We start from the raw sequence: 26,779 nt of genomic DNA on the forward strand, positions 1-26,779 counted from the left end.
GGTTTAGGAACGGCCCCTAAGCTTACGCAATAACATATACATTATACGAAATCAAAAATAATAGAACACAAAAATTTCGTTCAAGTAAATACTCGTGCTTCGATCGAAAAACTGTATTTTTATTTTGGGGGATCCGGGCCCCGGGCCTCGACAATTGTAAATCCGGCTCTGTCCACAACGTATGTTTCATGGTCAATTACGACGTATGAAAATTTTCCAAGAAATCACTTCACTTTTTTTCTTCATTTTGTAGGACTTCAAACAGGAACACTTCTTTGATTACCCCATGAACTAATAACATTTTTTGTCTGACTTACATTTTAAGTTGTAAAGTAGGTAATGTATGTGAATTTTTCGAGGATGCGAAAAATGAACATGGGCTGGGGATGTGAATAAGACTTAGAAAAAAATTCCCTCGTCCATACGGGACTAGAACCTGCAATCTCCGATGTCTCCGGCATGGTGTTTTGGCCAATTAAACTACTGGGAAAGGTAGTTTCCTCTAAGACCAATATCGATCACCCTCCGTTATTGCGCTATGCTCCACACACGCATCGATCAACCACATACTTCTTTGATTTCTGAACGAATCCTAGTTGCATCCCTACTGTTGGAGAGTACGGTCGATTCAGAGTTGATATTTGTTGACACTTCTGAGTGAAAGTGGTGGTCAGAATCGACGTTTGCGCCACGATAGGTTCGGACAACGATAATATCCGAGAAATACCTTCCGCAGACGTGATCGATTCGGGATCCGGTCTGTTGTGGTGATCTCTAGATGTACTGATATCAAAGGGTGACCATGTTCTTGGAGGCGGTGAAGTTGATGAGTCAGAGGCCATTCGTTCGTGAACCTGTGTGCGCTGAACTTCCCAATAATCGAATTTCTCCTCCTACCTGAGCTGAGTGTTGAAATCTGCGATGACAATTTTGACCCATCGTGAGAAGCTCTGGAGAATAAGATGGGTCCTGGCGTTGTGTTTTCCAGCCCAAAGTAAAGCCATTGAATACAATGCAAATTTTGAGAAGCCTGGTCATACGATTTTCGGGTGAGACGGAGATCACCAAAGTTTGCCCGAACAAGCTGGGCTTTCGGTGTCTAACCTCAAATAAGCAAACGATATTGTTGCTTTTAAGCTTTTTACGTGGGAGTACTACGCACACATTATAGTTCATGTCTACATGAGGACAAGCTGAAACCCGGAATAGGCTGTTCCAAGGACTCCAGCCTTTTACCAGTAAAGTTACCAGATTGTGAGTGATAGCGATGTAGTACGGTCGATAAAGGAATAAAAGCTTACATCCAATCAGCCTCTCGTAACTTTCCGATACGGGTCTACCCTGCCGAGCTATGTAGTATGCTTACTTGTACCGGGGGCACAGAACAGATATGTATCTTTAAACAAAATGTTTAAGCAGATCGGTGCTCATGCTTTCGTATTTCTTTTTCGTTTTGAACATTGTGGTATAATTCTTTGAATAAATGGTATAATTTCTGTTAAAACAATATTCTAACAGTGTGTACTCAATAACTTAAACATTGAAAAGCAAAACATTGGTGCTACAATCCGATTCTGAACTTGACCTTCTGTTCATTATAACAGACTTTGCAGCCAACCATTTAATGTACGGGAAAATGGCGAGACAAGCGCTATGATCCTACTGATATTACCAGTCTCTCCCGAGTCGGGACTCGAACCTACGACGACCGGCTTCTTAGGCCAGCATCGTACCTCGAGACCAACTTGAACCCAAAAAAGTCGATGTTGAAAAAGTCATGGTGCTCAATCCCGAACTGAAAAATGATGTTATTTATAGTATTTTTTCAGAACATTACGACTTTCTGAAAATTTGATTACAGGTTGCGTACTGCACTTTTTTGCATTTTTCGCAATTATGTTCGATTCCTGCATTTTTCCGCATACTTTTTTGTAGGGTTATTTTTGAATATTTCATATTTGACTTACAGAGCCTATCGCAAAAAAGTAAATTTTACCCTAATTTTGAGTATCTTTCAGAAAACTTAAAGAATACTATAATTACAATATATGAATTAGAACTTTCAAAACTTAACCTTAGCATTAATGAACATACCAATTATAAGTTTAAATACAAAAGCAAACAAAATATCTAAATCCTAACCCAAAACCAAGCGGATTTAACTCCTTATTAGAATACTCTTTCATAAAAAAACACGAGAATTTCCTTCTATTGCCACATAAACAAGCTATTGGATATCAAGGATGTTAATTTTTTCGTCATAAATCCCGTTTTGCAGCTAAAATTTTAGTTTTTGACTGAATTTTTTTTCCTGAGTTTTGAATAGTTTTTATCAAAAAACATGGAAAAAATACTATAACTAACGTTATCTTTCAATTGAGGATTAAGCCTTTCTCATCTGCACGCTTTCATTTGTTGAAATAGATTTTTCGAAAAACTTAATTTCTAGGAAAAATTTCTTGATAATACATAAAGGCATACATTCACACATACAAACATGTACAGATACACACACACATGCAAATTACATTTGAAGAAATTTGCTTCGAATGTATTACGCAATGTTTTTTTTTTGTGATTGTAATATAAAACGGTCATCGTGTTTCCCGGTATTTCCACTCATTGCCTTCCAAGAATAGTGATGTTGTGTTTCAAATAAATAAATTTCACAATGAATTAAGTATACCTAATGTGTGAAATTTTGATACAGTCTGGTTACAGTGTAATGAAATAGTGTACTATGGGGCAACTAGATCTTTCATTTGCAATCAATTTCATGAAGATCGGTCCAACCATCTCTGAGAAAAGTGAGCGAGAATAAAAATGCACATACACACATACATACAGAAAATGCTCAGTTTGTCGAACTGAGTCGAGTGGTACATGACATTAAAATGTCGAATTTCGTTAAGACATGTGTTTGGTTTGGTTAGTTTCGAGATCAATGCAGTGTTCCACCCACAATATTTTTTTTAAATAAAATGTCATTTGAGTTGAAAACGAGTGATAAAAATCTTACTCTCTCATTCGCGTAAGATGCGAACGTTGAAACTTTAAATAGGGGAGGATTGTACAAATCGCACCAGTTAGGCATTTGCGCGATTTATAGCGCTTCAAATCATTTCAAAGCGACATTGAACGTGCAGGATGATTGTAGGATCTATTTATTATATGTTTATGACGAAGTTCATTATAAACTACTCGATTTCAATGTCTTTTTTTGAAAAAATTACCATTGCCGCCAAACAAGCCCGTGACCAAAACGCACCACAACTAAGGTCAGTATGCTCCAAAGCAGTAGGCTAATATGCCACTAGCAGAAATCAGCACGCGAAGTGAGAAGCGCTTGAAGTCTCGAAAGTAAAATCAAAAATATTGGAACACGATCTAAGTTGTCAAGCAATCTCCTGCAAGCTCTTCATAGTGCGTTCTGTCCCAATTTTAATTTTGATTGTTTTTAGGTAAAAGTTGACGAAAGTTAGTGAAATAATTTGAAATACTCAGAGTATTATAAACGCCAAAAGTGTAAAGGTTAGGGGAACCATAGTTTTTTGTGTTATTTACAAGTCAGTTAATCATAAAAGCTTAAATAAAATTCATGAATAATTACATGTTGGACAGAGCCACAGCCAATTGCACAGTTTTTTGAGTATTTTAGTCATCATGGCACCCTTTTTTATAAGAGAACTGTAGATGAGCTGGGTATTTATGAGAAAAGCGTGAAATTTCATCATAAAAAGCCACATGTGTTAGTATTTTGGGGAATTAATAGCATGGGCCATCTTACCCAACTGGTGCGTCTTGTACGGTTCTCCCCTATACGTGGGTGGGATTTGTGCATTCAATTTTCCATTCCAGACCATCTCTGCTAACTAGGACTTTTCGATACTGGTTATCCCATCCACGATACTCGCCGTGACTCACCTCTATTCAAAACAATCCAATCTCCAAAGCTGCCCAAAAGCCGTCGTGAAAAATTCAATCTTTTGCGGTTAACAATCCATTATGTGAATAAGGGGACCTATCCTCTAAATGTTTGAATTTGATAGTGACCAGGATAAAATTTGCCAATGTAGATGCTAATCAATATGATTTCCGTTTCTTTGTTTCTACGCAGTAGACAGGTATTCCGAAAATATTGAGAATTCATGTCAACTGGGAATAACTAAAAAAAAATTATGTTAGTTGTCCACAAAAGATATGATAAACTTGAAAAACAAAACCCTGAAGCTTCTGTTTATTTGTAGCTAATTTATTTCGGTTTGATCTCGATAACCATTTTGAAACGTCGGCTAATTTTTAAACAGACTATCGAATTGGAAAGTAATGCGACATCACAAATATAAATTTTTGCCAACACGCGGCGACGGTTCGAAACTTTCCTGTAGTTCCCACTTACAGTTCCGTTGTTTATCAACAAACTGGAAAAATGCGGATTTGCGTCTGATCGTTGTCGGGGTGTCGCTCGTGGCGCCGAAGATATTTATTTCTTCGGTTGAGAAGCAGAAAAACAAAATTAGCCATCATTTAGCGACATTGTTTTCTTTTTTTAATAGTTTCGCTTTTCTCCCGTTGTTTGTTTACGTTTTTTGGAGCGCAACTCCGAGTGGAACGTAGCAGAATTCGCGAAGGAAGATCATTGGTACGATCCCTTTTTGGGCGATGCTCTCGTGTAACGTAAAATGGGGCTTGATTGATTCTGTTCTCAGCGAACTGCTGTCATATTTTCTTTGAAGCAACATTACGAGGAAATATTTACAAATATTCTATGCTAAGTTTGTGTCTCTGTACATTTTTAATTGTTAGTGACCTTTGATTTCTCTGTAATTCACACTAATTACCATTGACCTTTGTTAGCTAATTTTTTTTCCCTAGAAATACCCATAAGGTTGTCAATTTAGAGAAGATAACAAACCTGTCTCCTTTTACGGTACGTGTAGGTACATGCGACTAAAACGACTCAATGACGTCGTTCGGCCCGTGACGTGATATTTTGGGGGGGAAAAACAATCGATTAGCCCGAAAGAGCGATATGGCTTCGTTCTGCGTCGCCCGTCTCCGGAAGAATGCGAGCCGGTTTTGGGGTTGTATGCTTGAAATCAACACGATCGCGATCGCGAGGGTGCAAACAAAAACAAAAACAAACGAGCCAAAATGGTGAGTTGCCGTTTTTCCTCTCGCCACCAAGTGGACATTTTTGGGCTGATATTTAAATAAGAGTGTGATGCGTGTGCTATCGTATAGTCGATACCGGTCAGGCATCCGAAGAGGGTTTTGCGAAAAAATTGGATCACATCGCAAATTTGGTAACAAGATACAGTTTGCAAGTGGGAGAAGAAAAGTAAACAGTGTTAGCGAGAAGTAAGGTGAAATATATTTGTGAAGTTTTAAATTGAAAATAGTGTAAATTCACACTAAGTCGCAGGATGAATCGAGTTATTGTACTGGTAAGTATCGGAGTATAAAGTGTTAGTGATAATCATTTTATTTCGAATCGCCTACAAACCCTAAGAGTCAATGCAAATAACAAAAACTATTGTGAAGCACTGTGAGAAGCCGGGATGGCAACTTTCCTACAAAAAATCAGAAAATAAGACTTTTGACTGGTGTTCATATATGTTGTATCAAATTAAGATATTTTAAAACAATATAACCAACTTATGACTGAACTTTGATCATAATGCTCCGTTTAACCTGAACGATCAGTTTGGTTCCCTCGATTTTCTCATTAAAGATGCATAATTCAATCGAAATAGAGATGTGAGTCGTTAAATATTGATGTCATGGTATCGTATTACCACTATTTGTGGTAGCAGCTGGCCGGTCGCTCAAAACCGGAAAAAAGTTTGCAAAACCCCTGTGGTTTTGCTACTGGTTGCTTCTGCTTTTTAGGCGATTCTAATTTTTACAGTTTAAATAATAATGGCCGCTGAAACTGTAGATTTTCAATTCACCGCCAAGAGAGGATGAAAAAACGTGGTACGGATCTAACACGTTCTAGAACTTTCTGTCAAGAAGCTTCTTTTGACGGTTCTAGTGTGTTTTGTTTATTGAAAAAACTTCGAATCGATATATGATGTGTTCTACATTTAAATTATATTCTGTGGTAGCTCAAAACATCATTTTGAAGAACAAGTGCGTGATTTAGATATTAAATTCGCTGTTTCTAAACGTTTAAAGTTTTCCAAAGTTTTACATGAACTTCTTAAATATTTTATATAGGAAGGAACATTTTCGTTTGATATTTTTCAAGGACTTTCATACAATACGTTTGATTTTTTGTATTAATTATTTTACAATTGAAAACAAAATAAAAAATAATAATTTATTGTTCATAAATAAAACAAATACATTGAGATTTTTGTATTTATCTACAACACAAAAAAGCAGTGCTCTTCATATTGTGGTTTTGATTCAGTTCAGTTGGTAGCCGAAACACAAGTTCCGTTATTGCATTTTATCAATAACATCAAATGTCATTTTAACGCATCCTTAATATCCTAAAGCTCTCTTATACGTGATGTGGTATATACTAAATATGATGTCAATAAAATGTATAGGAACAATTTAATCAGCAAATCCCAAAAAGTGGCGGAGTACAAAATTTTCGTCTTCTTGAAAAAAAAAAAAACTCATACAAAATTTGAGCTTTAAGTATATGTTTCAATACTATTTACAATAATACCTTAGTAATTACACTTAAATGCTTCATTTTAAATTCAATTAACATTCTCAGCACGAGAATTTTCTTACATAATTATTTTTCGAAAAAAAATATTGGTATTTGACATAAAAAAATGGAACTTGAAAAGTCGATTTCGAATAATATCACAATGCAAAAGCATTCATTGCAGTTCATCGAAAGCGTTGGGTTATTTATTTATTTATTTATTTATTATTTTGGCATTCCGTCATAATGACATGGCCTGATTTAAAAAGTTTCTTCAATTCACTCCGTTATTAGCTGCCGCTCTCTAATCCCTAGGACACCGTGTACTCTCTGCCAGATCTAGCTCCACCTGGTCTACCCATCTTGCTCGCTGCGCCCCTGGTCGTCTTCTTCCTACCGGACTCGAGGCAAACACCATTTTCGCAGGGTAGTTGTCCGGCATTCTTGCAACATGCCCTCCCCAGCGTATCAGTCCAGTTATACTGGGTTCACCGTAGAGTTGCGTCAACTCCGAGTTCCGATGCTTTTGTACAGGTTACTCTTCGTACGGGGGCTCAGTCTGTTCGACCGCAATTGCTTGTGGAGTCAATAGTAGACACGACTTCCGCTGATAATACGCCTCCGGATCTCTCGGCTGGTATCATTGTCCTCAGTAACCAGTCAGCCAAGATAGACAAACTCATCGACTACCTCGAACTCATCTCCGTCGATCGTAATGCTACTGCCTAGGCGTTGTCGGTCGGCTTCGGTTCCGCCGGCTAGCATATACTTCGTTTTAGACGTATTTATCTGCAACCCAATCCTCGCTGCTTCGCGTTTTAATCTGGTGTACTGTTCTACCACCGCCGCAGTTGTTCTGCCGACAATGTCCATATCATCAGCAAAGCAAACGAATTGACTGGATTTGTTGAAAATCGTACCCCGCGTGTTTATGTCCGCTCGATTCATTACACCCTGTAGCGCAATGTTGAATAACAGGCAGGAGAGACCATCACCCTGTCGAAGCCCCCTGCGGGATTCAAACGGACCCGACAATTCGCACACAACACTGCGTCCCATCTACCGTAGCCATTATCAGTCTAATTAGCTTCCTCGGAAAGCCGTTTTCGTACCAGACCTTCCATAGCTCTTTTCGGTTGATAGTATCATACGCGGCTTTAAAGTCGATAGATAGGTGGTGTGTGGGGGTTCTGTATTCACGGCATTTCTGAAGGATCTGCCGTATGGTAAAGATTTCGTCCGTCCTTCCACGAAGCCGGCCTGATAACGCTGGGTATTGATTGTTAATGGATAAAAACTAAAATCCCAGATTGCTACCCTGTGGAGCATCTACAGTGTCAATTATTTTTGAGTTTGAACAGATTCTTGAGTAAAAATGTTGTAATAAAAATAGGCTGGGAAGATTCAGTAAAGCAGTGAAAAAAATTATTGTCATTTTTTGTTATCCCCCCTTCAGAAATGTTCAAAATTGGAGGCGAAAGAGACTGGACCGTTTTGTGATTATTTTTGGTTTTTCGGTTGCTCGTCGGCATGCCAAACAAATAATAACAAATAGTTATTTTACTCAACTTGAAGATGGTTTGAAAAAGCTTGACGGGATCACTATTATGTTTTTTTTTTCAATAATAAACTAAAAGTTGAGTTGATATGTCTTAGTTGAGCAAAATTCTAATATCCTCATAAACCCTTCCTACACGCCGAATTTTGAAATAACTCGATGATGCCCTCTCGACAAAAATAAAATCTCTTAACAGTAAAACTGACCAGACGGAAATTTAGAATGAAACTTCTTCAAGGAATTATGATTGGTGATAATATTGCCAGTAGGAACGATGCTCCGAGTGCTAATTGACTACCGGGTTAAGACACTTCTTAATAAAATTAATATCTATCTAACTAGGCCCAGTATGGTAGAGCAGTGAACGTGAAAAAACGAAGTGTATGCATAATTTGTCATTTGTCGTGACGTTTCTATAGGCAAAAGATGCCATTTTGTGCTATTGGTTTATTTTTCTTACGACACGACTCATTTTTGAGAAGCTATTGAAACATGCTATTTTGGAAAGGTATTGATGATTAGAAATATTTTCAGGGCCAAAATGGTTTGTTTGGTCGGTGTGACGTCTTCGACAAAGTTGTAGTTAAAGAATTTTGTCTTTCCGAAAAAAATATACACACCAAAAAAAATCATTTTTTTTTCGAAAAAAAGTTAAAAGAAAAATTATAAACAATTATCTGAAAAAGCTCATTTTTTTTTATAAAATCTACAAAAGATTACCTAAACAATGCAACCGGTCCGATCATGGAGAAATCAGAAAAAAGGTATGTTTTTAAAAAAAAAGTTGTTTTGTTATTTTTTTATTTTTATTGTTAAAATCATCTGACACATTGGTGATTTAATGTTAAAATATCTTAAGGCTAATACAAATATTAACATACAAAGCACTTAGGATTGTCGTCGACGGAGGAGTCGCATGAACATTGTTATCGACATGTTGAAGCCAAATAGTACTGCTACGTCGTTGAACCTAGCTGACATAGAGCGTATGGAGTCGTGTTGCCCATGTAATGCATTGCGATGTGGCAGAGAGAGAAAGTTCCTTTGTCTTAGTGGCCTTTCCGGAGCATACACAAACACATTCAGCTGCTGCAAAATTTTTGGGGCATCAGGTTCACCAGTTGAAATTTTGAAAATAAATACAGTCTCTGCTTCGAACCGTCTTTGCTGCAGTGTTTCCATACCTAGAAGTAGGCAGCGATCAGCATACGCCGGTAACTGTTGCGAATCTCGCCACGAGAGAACACGTAAGGCATAGCGTACAAATTTCCGCTGCACGGATTCTATTCTTGCAATCCAGCGTTTTAAGGACACCACACTTCACAATTAGTTTCCATAACTCATCGTACCAGAGAGTAGAACAACGAACGAAGACAGTTGGTCACGAAATTCCGATGCTATTTTGAATATAAATCCAAGTTCCCGATTTGCCTTCAATATAATTTCATTATAGTGCGGTTTAAACGATAGTGCTGCAACCAGTGTTAGTAAGTTGTTAGAACACCAGACGTGAAAAATGTCGACTAGTCGCTGGAGCTCTTCACAGTCTGTGATATTCCGTATAATCTTCAACAGTTTAACATCATCCGCGAAAAAAATGCGGCAATTTTTTGTTAGTACTAACGATGCGTCATTTATATACATCGAAAAGAGCAGTGGTCTCAAATTACTGCCTTGCGGGACACCCGATAAATTCGGGAAATATGCAGATTGCTGTGATCCAATCCTAACGCATAACGTTCTATCTACTAAATAAGACCTTAACCATTGTACGATAGCTGAAGCGGCTCCTAATTTTTCCTTCTTAGCAAGCAGGATTTTGTGGTCAACGCGATCAAATGCTGCTTTCAAGTCCGTATAAACCGCATCGCATCTGTGCACCCTCGGGCATATGTATTATTTAAGCAGTAAAAAAAAAATTGTAAAATGAGTTTTTTTATATCATTAACTTTTAATTTTTCTATTACTATTTTTCAAAAAATAAATAACTTATTTATAGTGTATAATTTTTCGGAGAGACAAAATTATTTTCTACAACTTTGCCAAAGACGTCACACCGATCAAACAAACTGTTTTGGCCCTAAAAATATTTGTGATCATCAATACCTTCCCAAAATATCATTTTTCAATAGTTTCTCAAAAATGAGTCGTGTTCCAAAAAATTAAACCAATAGCACAAAATGGCATCTTTTGCTTATAGAAACGTCTATGCAAAGTATCGACCAAATCAAAAATGGTTGATTAAATTGGTTGCCCGTTTTTTGTGGACTTGCTCAGCAATCTTTTTCAATGGAGGCGCTTGGTTACTGCAATGCCTGGTGGAGACGCATTTGATATACTAAATGATGATTAAAAAAACCTATCACCACAACAAAAGTTATTAAAAGTACAGTCCAGTAGTATTTCTTTTTGAAAGGCCCACTAATCTCCTTCAATTTGACGGCAAAATCGGTCAAACGGCTCAAAAGTTACAAATTTTCGGAAACGTAAAAAACGTCGAATTACGCCTGCTTGTCCCATGTCAATGTATTCTATGCAAAAGGTTGGGAATACACTCAATGGAGGTTAATTAATTTGATTAACTTTCTTTTCAACTAATTGATTGATTTAAAAAATAATGTTAAAAGTTTCTGAAACAAAGTTGTAGATAGGGCACAGCGTGCTTGAAGAAAATGTTATGTCATATTTCAACTTTTCATTAGAAAAATAGAGCTGTTACACCAGCTCGAAGTAAATAGTTTAATTACTCCTACAAGTTACCATTTCGTTAAAAATTACAGTCAAGTTACATATGGGTCATTCCATGTCAAGTGTCCGAGGAAATGCATCGACCATCTCCGATTTCGACCAAAATTTGTGAATCGGTGTACTTTGGGCCGGAACTAATAAATACAAAATGTTGTACCGATTGGTGGACCCCTCGGCCAATGGGACTGCCTTCACTTTTTGCGAATTTAGCAAAACACTTTTTTTAATTTGCGGATATCTCGAGGATAGCTACAGGTGATATTGATATACCATTTTAAAGGGTTTTAGATGTAGAATCGAACAACGTGGTTTATTTTTTTATGCAGTGTTGCAAACATTGCGATTTTTTAAATTTTAAACTTAATTTGCAATTTCCTCGAAACACCCCCCCCCCCCTTCGATTTTGATTTTGACCACGCCAATGTGTTTAGCAGACGATTTTACATAGGAATCACTTATCAGTAAAAAACAAAATGTAGCGTTTCATGGATACAGCATTTTCAAACTTGCAAGATTTAGGAATTTGTACGTACACACGAAAACATTACTGCATAGAATGCTACAGCAATCATAATGGTTTCCTAGCAGGCGTTTGTGTAATCGGAGAGATTATTCGTAGAAGAGTATATGTTAATAATGTAACGCGAAAATGCCATTCTAGACTCAGGAAATTCAGGAAATGCTTTTTTTTCTTTTGTCTCATGGCTTGGTTAATTGTTTTTTGTTAAATGTACCGTAATGCATCAAATTTCGAACACTTAAGCCATGATGTAACTTATTGTACTAAAAAATCAATAAAAAATGAACTTTTTCATCGATCTTAAGGGTTTAGCATGTTGGTTATTTTATTGTTGTTGCAATTAAGTGCTATTTATACAGACCTAAACCCATTTTGTACACGAAAACAAAGAGAATTTAGAAATCGGCTTTGATTCAAACTCCGAACACTGCAACGTAATCGCTTAGAGATAGATAGGCAAACCGTCTGAATACTGACTGTCACTTTTTTCAACGCCTGCTGATTCCCCGGAAGTGGCCCTACAGTAGAGAACCATGCATCACTGGGTGAAGGACATCCTAAGGAACGAAATGGTGTATAATAATCATGCTTTTTATTAAACTAGCTCTAATAATTCTATTTTTATTGCGAAGTGTTCGAAGTTTGAGACTGTTCTAAGTATGAATCAAAACGGTACATTTTTCTTTTATCTATTCTTTGAATTTCGAAACCAACTTGTGGCATAGTTAATAACCTGAAAAAATGCTGATTTCATAGTTCATTTCAAAATTTTGCATGTTTTTACTCAAGAACACATGTTGTTTTCGATCAAATCTCCGTACGCATCCAAAATACTTTATCATAACCAAATATCTTAATTTGCTCACAACCTAGCATATCATAAAGCAAGTAAGCCTATCATAACATGCGTCTGCCTATGTGCTTCTTCTTTTTCTTATCTTCTTATCCAGAATTAGAGCCGAGGTGGCTTTTTCTGTTCTGTTTATTTGACACTGGCTTCGCAGTCAACTGTTCAATGTACATGACAATTGTGAGGCTAGCGCTACGCTTCTATTGACACTAACAGTCCCCCGAGCCGAGACTCGAACATATGACGACTAGATTGTTGAACCGGCATCGTACCTCGAGGCCAGCTGGGAGGGCCTGCATATGTTACGATTTTCAATTTTTACGTAAGCCACAACTATAACCTACAGGTTTTACATTATTTAGCTATCAGAGAGACCATCTGACAACTTCATGCATATAATAGTTGTAAAGAATATTTGTGGGACACACTTTATGGCTATCAAAAAAATATCCTTAAAAATATCCTAAATCTTAAGCGTTTCCATTATTACTTGGAATGTATTTTCTTAGTAGCTAGTTAATCTTATCGCGTGTGTCATTCGCGAGATGGAAATTGCTGTGATAACCAATACCGTTTCCGAGTGATACAAATTTGTTTAAAATACAACCCATTTGAACACACCATCTTTGGAATGAAATGACTACACACGTGAAGAGACTTGCTAACTACTTTACGCACATTGCTTACAATTTTGAAATCTTAGCAAACCTGGGCAATAGAGTACTTAAATGAAGAGAATCATGATCATTTGCCTGTTGGGAAACGGTTTTTAATAACGAGAGGATATTTTTACAATGTGATAAACCAATAAAATAAAAAAAAAGATTCATATGAAAAGTGTAACCAACATCCCCCAGTAGCCTACCCTGAAGATGAGTCTAGAACGACACTTTTGCGTTACATCATCAACAGATGCTCCTCTCAAAAACACTTCTCCGATTACACAAACGTCCGCTAGGATACCATCACGATTGTAGCATTCTATGCAGAAACATTTTCGTGTGTACGTACAAATTCCTAAATCTTGCAAGTTTGAAAATGCTGTGTCTCTGAAACGCTACATTTTGTTATTTGCTGATAAGTGATTCCTATGTAAAATCGTCTGCTAAACACATTGGTGGTCAAAATCAAAATCGAAGGGGGGGTATTTCGAGGAAATTGCAAATTAAGTTTAAAGTTTAAAAAATCGCAATGTTGGCAACATTGCAGAAAAAAGTACCACGTAGTTCGATTCTACATCTGAAACCCTTCAAAATGATATGTCAATATCACCTGTAGCTTTCCAGGATTTCGAGATATCCGCAAATTAAAAAAAAGTGTTTTGCTAAATTCGCAAAAAGTGAAGGCAGTCGCATTAGCCGAGGGGTCCACCAATCGGTACAACACTTTGTATTTATAAGTTCCAGCCCAAAATACATCGACTCACAAATTTTGATCGAAATCGGAGATGGTCGATGCATTTCCTCGGACACTTGACATGGAATGACCCATATACGTTCTTCAAACAATGTTGAATTTCCTTATCTTGCACGTTATGAAGTGTGCAGTTCTACATTTATTCCAACTGATTTAAAAGTGGCGCGAAGATCCTTGAAACTGACTGAATTATAATCATTGAATTTGAGAATTTTCGAGACGCTCTCGATGTTTTCTAATTTTTTTATCTTTATTTTATACTCAAATATTGCCGTATGACGTAGTTCTACGTCAAAAATGGTAACTAGGGATTGACAAAGAAAGTAAAACATTTTCGAATCAGCTGCTGCTCTGCCGGCTATGGATCGAACCATTTTCCGGTAAGAGTCAACCGTCCTTCTGCTGCTGTAAATTTGCTGTTATATAATGATGACTGAACTTCTGCATGCTAGCTTTTATACGTGACTATTGAAAGTTGAGTTTTCGATAGGCGTCTATTTGAGGACAACAACAACAACAAAGCGGCCTTAAAGTCAAATCGTTAGTATACTTTAGCGTCGACTGGTGGTTGGGGTGGAAGGCCTTGTTCCAGCTTTGATTGATCGCAATAACTGCGTTCAACAGGGTTCTACATGTTTCAATAGTACATAGTACAATAGGAATTCACATTTTTCCGCAGTTTGGTGGACGCATAGCTGAGTTACCAATCGGTTGCTGTAAGAATAAAGGAAACCCGATCAGTCAAAAATACCAGGATTATAACAAATTTTGATATTCTGTTACGAACTTTTGTATCAACTTTGTCTCGTTAATAGTTAAAATATCAAAATTCCAATCAAAATTACTTACTGATTATTACAAATTATAGCAAGTTTGTAAGGTTTTTGGCAGAAAAAGAGCTGAATTAGTTAGAATGAACAATATTTCGTTAATTGAATAACGAATTTATAAACGATTTAAAAAACACACTTTTGAACATTCAAGTATATGATAACAAACTTTGATAAAATTCTGTACTTTCTATCATTCTGGCATATCAAGAATATTACAGGTTTTGTTATTTATATCAAGTTAATTTGTGTTACCCGTTTGTAATAATCGTTTGATCGGGAATCTGTTGGAAAGTGACTGAGTTTTAAGCATTTTAAGGTGGACAATTTTCGCGACCCTCTAGCTGTTTTCGATTTTCCAATTTGTACCCAATTTGTTGCCGTCAAACTCAATTCTACGTCAAAAGTAAAACAATAGGGTATTCTGGGTCTCGATGACAAAATACGGTTTGTATCATTCAGGGGCTTACAAGTTAATATGCCGACTTACAAATTAAACTGCCGTATGAGTATGACAAAAAATGAGTTTGATATAGAAACCAAAATATTAGCAAATACTTTCATTCGGAGGTTTGTCTTGTTTGTGTTGAGGACACAGTAAATTCCTTTTATAAACTTTTTCTTTGTTCTTCTAGATCGTATATTTTACATTTCTATTCCGCATTTCTCAATGTTATGCTCTTTCTCTCTATCTCTTTCTTTTCTTCTTGTGATCTCTCTTTTTCGCTCGCGCTTGTTTGCTTTCTCTTTCTTAAAACGCATTGATATAATTTTTGTCTGAAAGGCTCCTGCTATACTTGATAGATTTTTTTAAAACTTTGTGTTATTTTTCTACACTATAAGTACCTCAAAACGCATGGTAACAATATATGGCAAAGAGGTAACTTGACGAAAAGATGCATTTTTCTTTTAAAAATTGTCAATTTTCCGGGTCATCCTACTATTCTCAACATCGCTAGAAAAAAAATTGTTGAGCAACTCAAGAGCTTTAATTTCATGTATAAGCCAAGTGCACCAAATTGGGCCAAAAGGTCCTAGAACTCGGGTTAGGCTTGATATATTTGCTGATAATTTAGATTATTACTCTAGTTAAATAAGAAATGGCAAGGTTTGTCACCTTGACAAATAAATTTACATGACAAAAAAGTTGGTCTGCAAAACGCTATATTTAAATATTTTTTCTAGCTATGTTGAGAAGAGTAGAATGACCCTGAAAATTTACAATTTTTAGAAGAAAAATGCATTTTTTCGTCATGTTACCTCTTTGCCATATATTGTTACCATGCGTTTTGAGGTACTATTAGTGTAAAATAATGAAACAAATTTTTAGAAAAATCTATCAAGTCAAGGAGGAGTTATTGCACTTTTTAGTATTTGAACGTTTTTGGACATATCGTTTTTAATGGCCGTTTTACCCCACTCAACCTCATTGAAAAAATTTGAAATTTTGCAAAACCTACCTTGAATAGACAAACATACACTGGAAATTTCAGCTCAATCTGAGAACACCAAAACAACGTCCCTCAGAAAGCTGGTTGCGCCTCTCGCGAAATGGCTGTCTTAACCCTCTAGTGCCCAAATTAATTTTCAGACGGACTTTGAAAAAATCGCTTTGAAACTTTATAAACATTTTTTCAGCATTGATTGAAGCTTTTTAGAGGGTCAACTGAAGACCGTCTAAAGGCGGCACTGGGCACCAGAGGGTTAAATTTTAGTTGAATCTAACCGTTCGGTGTCAGAGGGACTTTTACGCGTGGGTTTATTCCCCCTACCCCCTCCTTGCCCATACCCTCACGCTAAATTCCATGAATAGTGGGAAACGTAAAAGTATAAAAATCCATCACTGACCACGCTGATATAAAGTACCTTCCTTTCCCGGTATAGTCGTTAGGGATGCAGAGATAAACTCGGTCTCTGGCAACAACAGTTGTAACACTTCCTTCTTTCCTTCCATAATGACCGTAAGGACGTGGCTGGTGTCGTGATCGACAATCAAAGCTGACGCTACTGAATTGTTGTACATTGAAGATGGTAAATTAGTCTCAAATAGCCATCTATATGTGGTTTTTTGTGCAATTTCACTAGCTGAGATCCATCACGGAGGAGCAACTACGAAATGTGTGGTCGTGCATGCTCAAGATTAAAGAACAATTGAAAAGTCCAATTTTTGCTTTTCAATATCTTTTTCCAACGGAGACGCATGGTGGTTATGGAAGACATTGAAGATCGGTACGTTGAATATTTCGAAATGCAGAAATTTGAGGAACTATTTCCGTGAGTGACCTATGTGTTATAAATAGTCACAAACGTGTTCAATATGACATAATTTGTGAAGACAGTAAATTTACTTCTCTTCGATTACTTCAATGCTGGCTGAAAAAATTGGCAATTTATCCAACATTTATGATAAAAATGTTTAATATTTTCTTTTCGTAATACTCCTTTGATTTTTTCATATTCATAAATACCAGGATGTTAACCCGATCAGCCCAGAATTTCCCGTGAATATTTCACTTTGTTTAACTTTGGATATCTCACAAAAGTATTGTCGAATGATGAAAATGTTATTGAATTTCATTTGAAGTACAGAAATGTTCACTGTGTCAAATAATGCTATATGGCTTCATTGGGTCGATTCGGGTTAATGTCTCCTGAATAAACAAAATCTAGTTGTTGCAACGTGACGTTTTTAAAATATTGTGAAAACTTGGGAATACACGAGGATTGTTTCGTTTTTGTTAGAATCAAAGACTACATTGTCTGGGAAAATTATTCACATTACTGGGATGCGAATATCAAAAAGTGGTTTGTAGCTGTATCGTCGTCGCTGAGATTGTGTCTATTTTATATCATACATATTGAATTTGTTGAGTTAACATCATCTATTCCATAAGCTTCCGTCTGGCTGCACAGTAGTATAAATTTCGACTGTAATACCAGCGAGTGCAAATATTTTTCCTCATAATTATTTCATAATAATGACGAGCCTCAAAAATAACATTTTGTTTTCATTATCCTGAGCTTACCGGTAATGTTAGCTCAATATTGAACAACGTTGCAAAGCGTCTAAGGCGTCAACTGATCAGCGAATCTATAATTGCTTTAAAAGCAAGCTGTTGCTGACGGAGGGATGGTTAATTATTTTATGGAATTACCTCGAATTTGCGCTAATAATGATCCCGAGTCTAATGATTGACACTAATAAGGTGCCGTGAATTCGAATGAAAGTAGCTCGCGTTTTTCAGATGTCGATTGAGCATAACTCAGTTTACTTAAAATTAATACGGCATAGTAATTCTTCATCGTTCATTGAACCCACCTGTTGATGCTACCTTATTCAATCATCGCTTTTAGTGACGATTCATCCCTTGATGCCAGATTTTGACATTTGTGTCATTAACATCACATGAATATTCCGAAAAGGCACCTTTTTAGAAGGAATAACATTTTCCCATCAACCGATCACAAGTCGCCTTGGGCAAAGTTTCGTCTAGAGATAATCGATAATACTCCGTCAAAACATTCAAGCCTCTAATACCTAACGGCTACTCTAAGAATAAAGCAAATTAAATCAAGAACAATCTGTTAAGCGTTCCGCTCGAAAGCAACGAGCATGATTTTGGTTTACACGCACACATTTTCCAATTGAGTCCTATCGATTTTAATCCGCTGTAGACGTCCGAGCCGTCATAAAGTCATTGGCTATAAATTACTCGGTGATGGTCAAAGAGTGTCGCATCTTGCAGTGCGAACTGGAACCCGAAAGGCTAAGGTTCGTTCACACTTCGCCCACACCCGTGGGCGCCCCGTGCGATTAATTAATTACCGAATGCCATAAAAGTGCCTAAGGCTGCGTGACGTTATTATCGATGTGTTAAAGTGTTAACATGTTATATCATTGATAAGCTCTGTTTTTTACGCACTTGATATAAGACACCCTTCTTATTTCTTTTACGTAGAATTGTTAAGCAACTTTCAGAAGAATGGATTGCAATTAATGTCAATAGGAAAGTAAATTTTAGCTGGGAAAGGACCTCGGAGACACATATTTTATTTTAGACACGCCTTCAAGCGTCGTTTTCCCCAACAAGCGAGTGTGGCGCGTCTGTTTTCGAATTTATTTTCTTCCTTTGCCAGAGTGCCGACTGCATCAGTAAACATGGCGCATACTCCAACGCGCGCGGGTCCGCGGACTTCTACCAGCTCGCTAATTAATTCGCCAAATCCGGTATTCAAATTATCGAAAATGCTAAATAAACTTGCCCGTTTTTGGTTGCCCCGGGGTAGGATTCCAGGGAAGTGTTAGGTGAGAAGCCTGGGACGCGCTGCCGGAACGTTACTTTTTCCGTTCGGGCCAGCTGCCGTAAGTGATCGACAAGGGCGCCAAGCAGTAAAAAAAAATCGTCGATTTCTATCGCAACTGCCTAACAGCAAATCCGATTGGTTAGCTAATTAGAGTTAAACAAACGACGACAAGCGCCGCTTTAATTTACTACCGTTTGGGATTGTAACGCTGAATAGCGGATTCTGTTTTCAAATATTTTTGAAATAGTTGAAATAGAGGAATCCTAACCAATTTTTCACACAAGTTTGATTTCGAACAAAAAATGTGTGAAAATCATGATTTAAAGACTAATTAAAGTTAGTAGTAAAAACATTCAACTTACTTAAACAGTTTTGAACGGTTTTCAAAATGTTTCATCATTACAAGTATAAACACGCAAAACGGCATTATTACCGATTAACACTCTGTAATGGTTTTAATATTTACATTTTGAACAGTTTTGAACGGTTTTCGAAATAGCTCATCATTACAAGTATAAACACGCAAAACGGCATTATTACCTTAACACTCTGTAATGGTTTTAATATTCATCAATCATAACATTGAAAATGTATCATTATTTATTCGTAAATCAAAAGTTGCATTATAGCAAACACGCATTAGTTAACTCTGCTCATTTTGTAGAAAAAATGTGCCCAGAAAATAATGTGGTTTTGCTTCCTATTTTTTATGTTATGCATCAAAATACTGAATCCTGATCAACGAAATAGTCCATTTGGACATTTTTTTGTTACCAACTTACAGAAAACAATCGCAACATAATTATTTTTGTCTTTTCTCTCATTTATCCACTTCCATTGTTTCTCTTTTCACTCTTTCTCTTCACTTTTCCATTCTCTTTCTTTTTGCGCTCTCTCTTCTACCTCTCTCTTCTAACTCTCTTTTCTACCTCTCCCTTCTTCCTTTATTTCTTCCTCTCTTCTTTCTTGTCTCTTCCCTCTTCTCTCTTATCTCTTCTCTCTTCTCTTTTCTCTCTTCTCTCTTCTCTCTTCTCTCTTCTCTCTTCTCTCTTCTCTTTTCTCTCTTCTCTCTTCTCTCTTCTCTCTTCCCTCTTCTCTCTTCTCTCTTCTCTCTTCTCTCTTCTCTCTTCTCTCTTCGATCTTCTCTCTTCTGTCTTCTCTCTTCTCTCTTCGATCTTCTCTCTTCTGTCTTCTGTCTTCTTTCTTCTCTCTTCTCTCTTCTCTCTACTCTCTACTCTCTACTCTCTACTCTCTACTCTCTACTCTCTACTCTCTACTCTCTACTCTCTACTCTCTACTCTCTACTCTCTACTCTCTACTCTCTACTCTCTACTCTCTACTCTCTACTCTCTACTCTCTACTCTCTACTCTCTACTCTCTACTCTCTACTCTCTACTCTCTACTCTCTACTCTCTACTCTCTACTCTCTATTCTCTACTCTCTACTCTCTACTCTCTACTCTCTACTCTCTACTCTCTACTCTCTACTCTCTACTCGCTACTCTCTACTCTCTTCTCTTTTCTCTCTTCTCTCTTCTCTCTTCTATCTTTTCTCTTTTCTCTTCTCTCTACTCTTTTCTCTCCTTCTCTCCTTCTCTCATTTCTCTTCTCTCTTCTCTCTTCTCTCGTTTCTCTTCTCTCTTCTCTCTTCTCTCTTTTCTCTTCTCTCTTCTCTCTTTTCTCTTCTCTTTTCTTTCTTCTCTCTACTCTTTTCTCTCCTATCTTCTCTCTTCTCTCATCCAATTTCTCTCATCTTTCTTTTCTCTTCTTTCTTTCTCTCTTCTCTCTTCTCTCTTCTCTCTTCTCTCTTCTCTTTTCTTTTCTTTCTATATACTCTCTATATACTCTTTTCCTTTCTTTCTCTTTCTTTTTTCTCTTCACTCTCACTCTTTTCTCCTTTATCTCTTCTCTCTTCTCTCTCTTTACTCTATCTCTCTCTCTCTTTTCACGCTCTCTCTTCTCCCTCTTCCTTTCTTAACTCTTTGTCTCCTCTTCCTCTTTTCACTCTATTCTCCCTTTCTCTTCTCTTTTTTTCGTTTTTTGAAAATGCTCGTTCTCAGCACTGGAACGGCCGATTTGGGAAAACTTAGAATTTTATTCAAGGGAAATAGTTGCTCTAAGTTTTGGTAAAGGTGCGACCCCTCTGGACCCCTCCCCCTTTTTGTGAGACGCAAATATATCTGTGTTTTTTTCTAATTTTTCAAACAGATTGTGCAAACACTGGGAATTTTCATACGTATCAATTGCTCCATGTATCAAATCATGCCATGTTGATAAAGTATGGTATGTAAGAGTGAATTTTGGAGTTTCCGAATTGTCCGTCCTCCCCATAACGTTTCAAGAGGTTACATAATTTTTAATGAAGTGTTGTAAATTTTTTGAAACGACTTTTCTGTTTGAATTTGGATTAGTTTCGTATATATCACTGGTTTTGCACAGTATCATTGAATTGTGGTGAACATCACACTATTGCGCTTTTATATTCGCACTAAAATATTCATTCAACTGAGTAGTTTGATTAATATAAACTTACCTAGTCATACATCTACCATGCGGTCGTGTCTTGGATACCACCCACCTACTTATTTTAATAAATCGGTATATCTGAATAACAAAAAGAGACAGACAGAAGTTGTCGAGGAATCACGGCTCGTCTGAACTTTCATTTAAAAGTATTAAAAAATTAAATTAAAGATTCTACATTGAAAAAAAATTCAGTTTTAAAACAAAGAGTGTCTTAACAAATCGGTCATCCCAGTTTTTTTAAATAAGTTTTTTGGATGCACAATTAAGTTGCCTAAAATTCTTTTAAATGAATCAAAATAGGCATTCTCAAGAAAAAAACTTGTTCCTGTTTGACGCAGTTTCACGTTTTTTTTCTGAGACCATAACCGTACGGTAATGACAAGAGTAAGAGAAAAGTTGTTTAGAGATGTTTTTTAAGAAATTTTGAGATCCGGAACAGAACATTCTATTTTTCTAAAACAAAAAGTGGTACTTATTAAAAATTCGGTCATCTCAGAGTTCTTTTGAAATACGTTTTTAGATAGAAAATTTGGTTGCCTGAAAAACCAATGAATCCATTTTCCATTACGCGTCACGATGCGATGAAAGAACCCATTTTTCTTTCGCCGAACGATACTCCCTTTCTTTCAAATCAAAAGGAATCCCAATTTCTTGTTTTTCAATCATTTCCAAACCATGCAATCATTTCAAAATGGCTTGACTAGGCTTGGGCATAGATCTCCACCGGGCAACACCTTCAATTCAGCATCAACATCGAAATAACTGTTTTTGAAGTGACGGAATCAGTCATCGCACGTAGTGAGAGCAGCATTTGCGTAAACCACAGACTAACAGACGTAACACTGGAACAACATCGCGCGAAAACGTCGTCTGGGCCGCTGTCATGCAATCTCAAAAATATTTTGTAGTTCCCCATTTGACACATGCAGTAACGCTGGCGCTGATGTCGAAATACATGATGCAGCGCGAACACGACAGCAGATGGTGCTAGTGTTACTAACGTAAAGTACTGGTATCATCCAAACGATGATTTTATTGAAAATTTGTTCGACGTGTTATGTCTGTTAGTCTGTGCTCAAACTTTGTTTAACTCTCGATGCGCTTCTGCCGTTTTCTTTGAATGAAATGAAAAAAATTACACTCCTCGCTTATTTTGCACAAAATCAGACAATTTTCACTCAGTTAAAACTATACGATATCACAATAAAATCGCTGATGTATCAAAGCGGTTTCTTTACCATATATCTCAGCTCGGTTCATCATGTTTTAGATATGAGCCGTTGCGGAACAGAATGGTCTAAAGACAATTTTTTTCAAAAATGAGTTTTTTTGCATAAACCGCATCTACCCAAAAAGCTGAAGTTGGGAGATTATGAAAATTTCGGAAAATCGAATTTTAAAGCTGATTTATTCCATGTTGAAAATTCGTCCGAAACAGAATGGCCGTTTTGTTTCGGAACAGAGTGGTCTATGTACATAAATCGATGTAATACTATCATGTAACACGTAACATGTAGCATATTACATGTGATAAGGAACATGCCACTTGTTTTGTACATGTCACACGTGATATGTAACATGTTACACGTAATGTAACACGAAAAATGTAAAATGTAATATATTATGTACAGTCGAATCCCTTTATTGCGACTTCGCTAGGGACTGTCGTTATAGCGAAATGTCGCAATAATATGAAGAATTTTTGTACATGTAAAACAAAGGTACCGTTGAGAATGTGGTTATTGATTTAGCAATGTCGTTATAGAGACATTCGAATATACTATTGTCGCAATAAAGTAGGACAAGTATGAGTTTTGGTATACCGTTATAGAGGAAGGTCGTGATAGCGAAATGTCGCAATAAAACGAAGAATTTCAGTATAAAACTGAGGGGCGTTTGAAAATGTCACTATAGCGAGGTTTGTCGCTATTGAAAATGTCGGTTTAGAAGGATGCAACTGTAATATGTAATATCTTGTGTTACATGTAATGTTACACGTGACATCTTACATGTGACATGCTATATGTATCATATAACATGTGACACTAGCCATTTTATACGATTTACCGTCATTTTCTTTGTCATTTACCGGGTTTGTGTACATAGACCACTCTGTTCCGAAACGATTCGAGGATTCCGGTGAATATATATATGAAGTCAGGTCTATGTACATTGGTGTGATAAAATCACCGATTTCGCAAAGAAACTGGTAATTTCATGTATCCCAATGTTAAACCGCTTCATAACCTTTATATTAGAACATTTTGTTTGAAAGAATTCGTTGAACAGAATTTTATTCAGAGATTTTTCGAAAATTGCTTCTCCTGAACAATTCGCTCGATGGCATATAGACCATTCTGGTTCGCAACGGCTCATATGTCTAAGTCGACCAGCACTTACTGATGGCGCCATCTATTTACAAATAGCAAGAACTCAGTTGCGCACCAAATACAATGATCTGAAAATTTATTTTAATTTGACTACTTCTTGATGAGATATTTTTCCGATTTCTGCTATTTTAGACTACCAGAATAAATAAGGCGTCTAAAAATAAATTTAACCCTCTAGTGCCCAAATTAATTTTTAGGCGGACTTTGAAAAATCACTCTGAAGCGTTATAAACATTTTTTAAATTCTTATTGAAGCTTTTTAGAGGTTCAACTGCAGGCCGTCTAAAGACGGCACTGGGCACTAGAGCGTTAATATGCGATTTTTAACTTATTGAAAGCACGTTCTGGGGCATATACAACTCTTGTTCGGTGTGCCGTCACTGTGCATCGCGAAACAAATTATAAATTAATTATTAGAAAAAATATCTCATTCGCTACCCTGATGAGCGAATCCGAAGTTAGATCCAGTTCTGGATACAATCAATCCGGTTCCACAGATGTTTTTGTTGGTTGGCAAGCATTAGGAACCCGATGCATTTTTATTTCTCAAAACAAACCAAAAACCGAGATCATCGAAAAATTATACACGGCTTTTTCTGAATGTATTAATATAAAAGTTGAGCACGACCTTCGTAAATTCCTTGCATTCAGCGGTTCCTAAACGCAAGCGGAAAGAACAGGTTCGGCAGAATTCCTTACATCCCCCGACGAAATAAATCTATCGCTCGAATAATAATAAAGATATCCGATGGGAGCGAACCGCTTCCATCGCCGCTGGCCGGTTGATAATTTTGTAGGCGTAAGCTCTAATCGAGAGAAACAAAAAACTCCATCTGCGCTGACATTCGGTGACTAATCCGTGCTGTCATGCTTCCCATTCCAATGCGATCGCTCGTCTGTATGCTAATTCTAACCGTTTCACATTTCTGTCGCTTTCCATAAATCAAGCTGGCCTTAGTCACACTGGCTCGGGCGCTTTCGATCGACGATCGCGGTCTGGACATCAACATTAATGTGGAGAAAAATTCGAATCTGTACCACCACGGTCGGGTCAGCTCCTTCGAGTACGGACTGGATGTCGTTAAACAGGTGGATCACCATTTCCAGCATAAGGTCAAGGGCGAGGATGGCGTAACCTACGGGTGCTACGGATTCGTCGATCCCGATGGAAAGCCACACCTGGTGCATTATGTGTCCGATTTGAGAGGGTACCGTGTGGTTCCACCGAATCATGCTACGAAAATTTACATCGACCGATTGGAAAAGAGCATGTAAGATGATTGTTTTTTTTTTTATCCATCAATTACGATTAACTAATAATAATTCACCTTCCTTTGTAGAGACAATGTCTATCAAGCTTCCATTGCAAAGGATGTTCAGTGGAAGGATTTATTCTTCCCACCGGCATGTAAAACCTTGGCTGCAGAACTCGAGAACCAGGCTCCCCCTACTACTAGGCGACCAACAACGCCACGTCCAACCACACCACGCCCAACTACTCCGCGTCCTACGACAACGACCGCTGCCCCATTGGAGCCCGAGTTCGGTGATTCGAGCAACGTGCACGAAGCCTTCGCAGTTCGCCAGGAGCCAGGTTCGTGTTCTCGGGTGTGCGACGAACTGAGGGTTGAATTGCAGGACATTAAATCTAAATTGAAGACTCTGATTGATTCGCTGAGCGATAACAAGGCGCAACGAAACAGACCACTTAGTGGAAATAGCTCGTATGCCTATTTCCCGGTTTTACTGAGCGACAGGCCGCCGGAGGGATTCGATGCACGGTCAGGAAAGTACGCGCTGCCGGTGTTCGCACAGCAGACGTGTGGCAATTATTAGTCTAGGTTTATTCCGGTCCGGTAGAGTGCAATGTTTGAAGTGTAATTATTCTAGTTTGTATACATGAGAGTGAGCGTTGTGATTGATTATTGATGAAGTGAATGAAATATCGTTAGTAAAATAAAGTAAGAATTTACCAGTAATGTGAGAGTTCACTTTTTTAACATAATTGGATCAACCTAAACTATATTCAAGGTACATACAGGATTGAAATTTAATAGCATAGTCGACGTTATCCTACTTCATTATTTTAATTTTTTATTGTAGAACTTGTATCATGAATGTCGATATACCTGATGAATATTTTCCGAGAATATAAGTGGATACAAAGAATTTTACCTTGTACTAAATTTGAAAACTATATTTTTGAGATTGCACATCGACAATGTTGGAGAAATTATATTACTTAATAATTCCTGTCACGATTTTGCCGAGTATTTTTTTTAAATAGGTTAAATTTTTCTAAAATTTTTTCTCAGCACCCAATTTTTAGCGCAAGCATACCGCTGCAAGGTAGTGGTTCAAGTATATATATATATTTTTTTTCCGTGTTGGGTATTTTCGTCACTGCGACCAATTTTTTGATATTTTGTGACATATTCCCCCTTTTTAATTTTGCTTAGTCAGGATAACGTATCACTATTGGAAGTGGTCGTTATAGTCTGGCCAATAGCATTAGTCCAGTCCGGTATTATATTTCGTATGAAGCGCACAACCGTACTGGGATTTGTTCTCCAGATTTCAGAGGGTTCCAGAAGACCTCTCTCGAAGAACTTATATCTTTTGATAAAAATTGCCGGACATCGGCATATCAGATGTTCCGAGTCTTCTTTTTCCATGCCACATACTCGACATGTATCATCTTGAAGTTTTTTCATAACCTTCAAATGATAACGGCTCGGACAATGCCCTGTTATTAAACCAGTATACGTGCTTAGATCTTTTTTTGAAAGATCCAGTATTTTACGAGTCATAGAAACGTTCGGAGTGATGAACCGTTTCGACTGCCTACCGATGAAGGTGTTTGTCCAGTTGGATTCCACTTTTAGAGTTTCCCATGCTTTTAGATCCATTCTAAGGGAACAAGCGGATAGACCACAGAAGGGTTCTGGTCCTATGAACTGATGAGAC

The 26,779-nt window shown here is 37.2% G+C and overlaps 1 protein-coding gene across 1 annotated transcript; it reads left to right on the plus strand.

Moving 5' to 3' along the window:
• The first annotated feature begins 5,248 nt into the window (after positions 1-5,248).
• On the plus strand, positions 5,249-25,791 carry LOC129723593 (uncharacterized). The gene is made up of 3 exons (XM_055677911.1): positions 5,249-5,447; positions 24,761-25,083; positions 25,153-25,791. Exons 1-3 carry the CDS (start codon positions 5,427-5,429, stop codon positions 25,646-25,648), a joined length of 840 nt encoding a protein of 279 aa, XP_055533886.1. The 5' UTR covers positions 5,249-5,426; the 3' UTR covers positions 25,649-25,791.
• Positions 25,792-26,779: the final 988 nt, after the last annotated feature.

The sequence above is a fragment of the Wyeomyia smithii genome, chromosome 2, assembly GCF_029784165.1.
Source record: "Wyeomyia smithii strain HCP4-BCI-WySm-NY-G18 chromosome 2, ASM2978416v1, whole genome shotgun sequence".
Taxonomy (NCBI): domain Eukaryota; kingdom Metazoa; phylum Arthropoda; class Insecta; order Diptera; family Culicidae; genus Wyeomyia; species Wyeomyia smithii.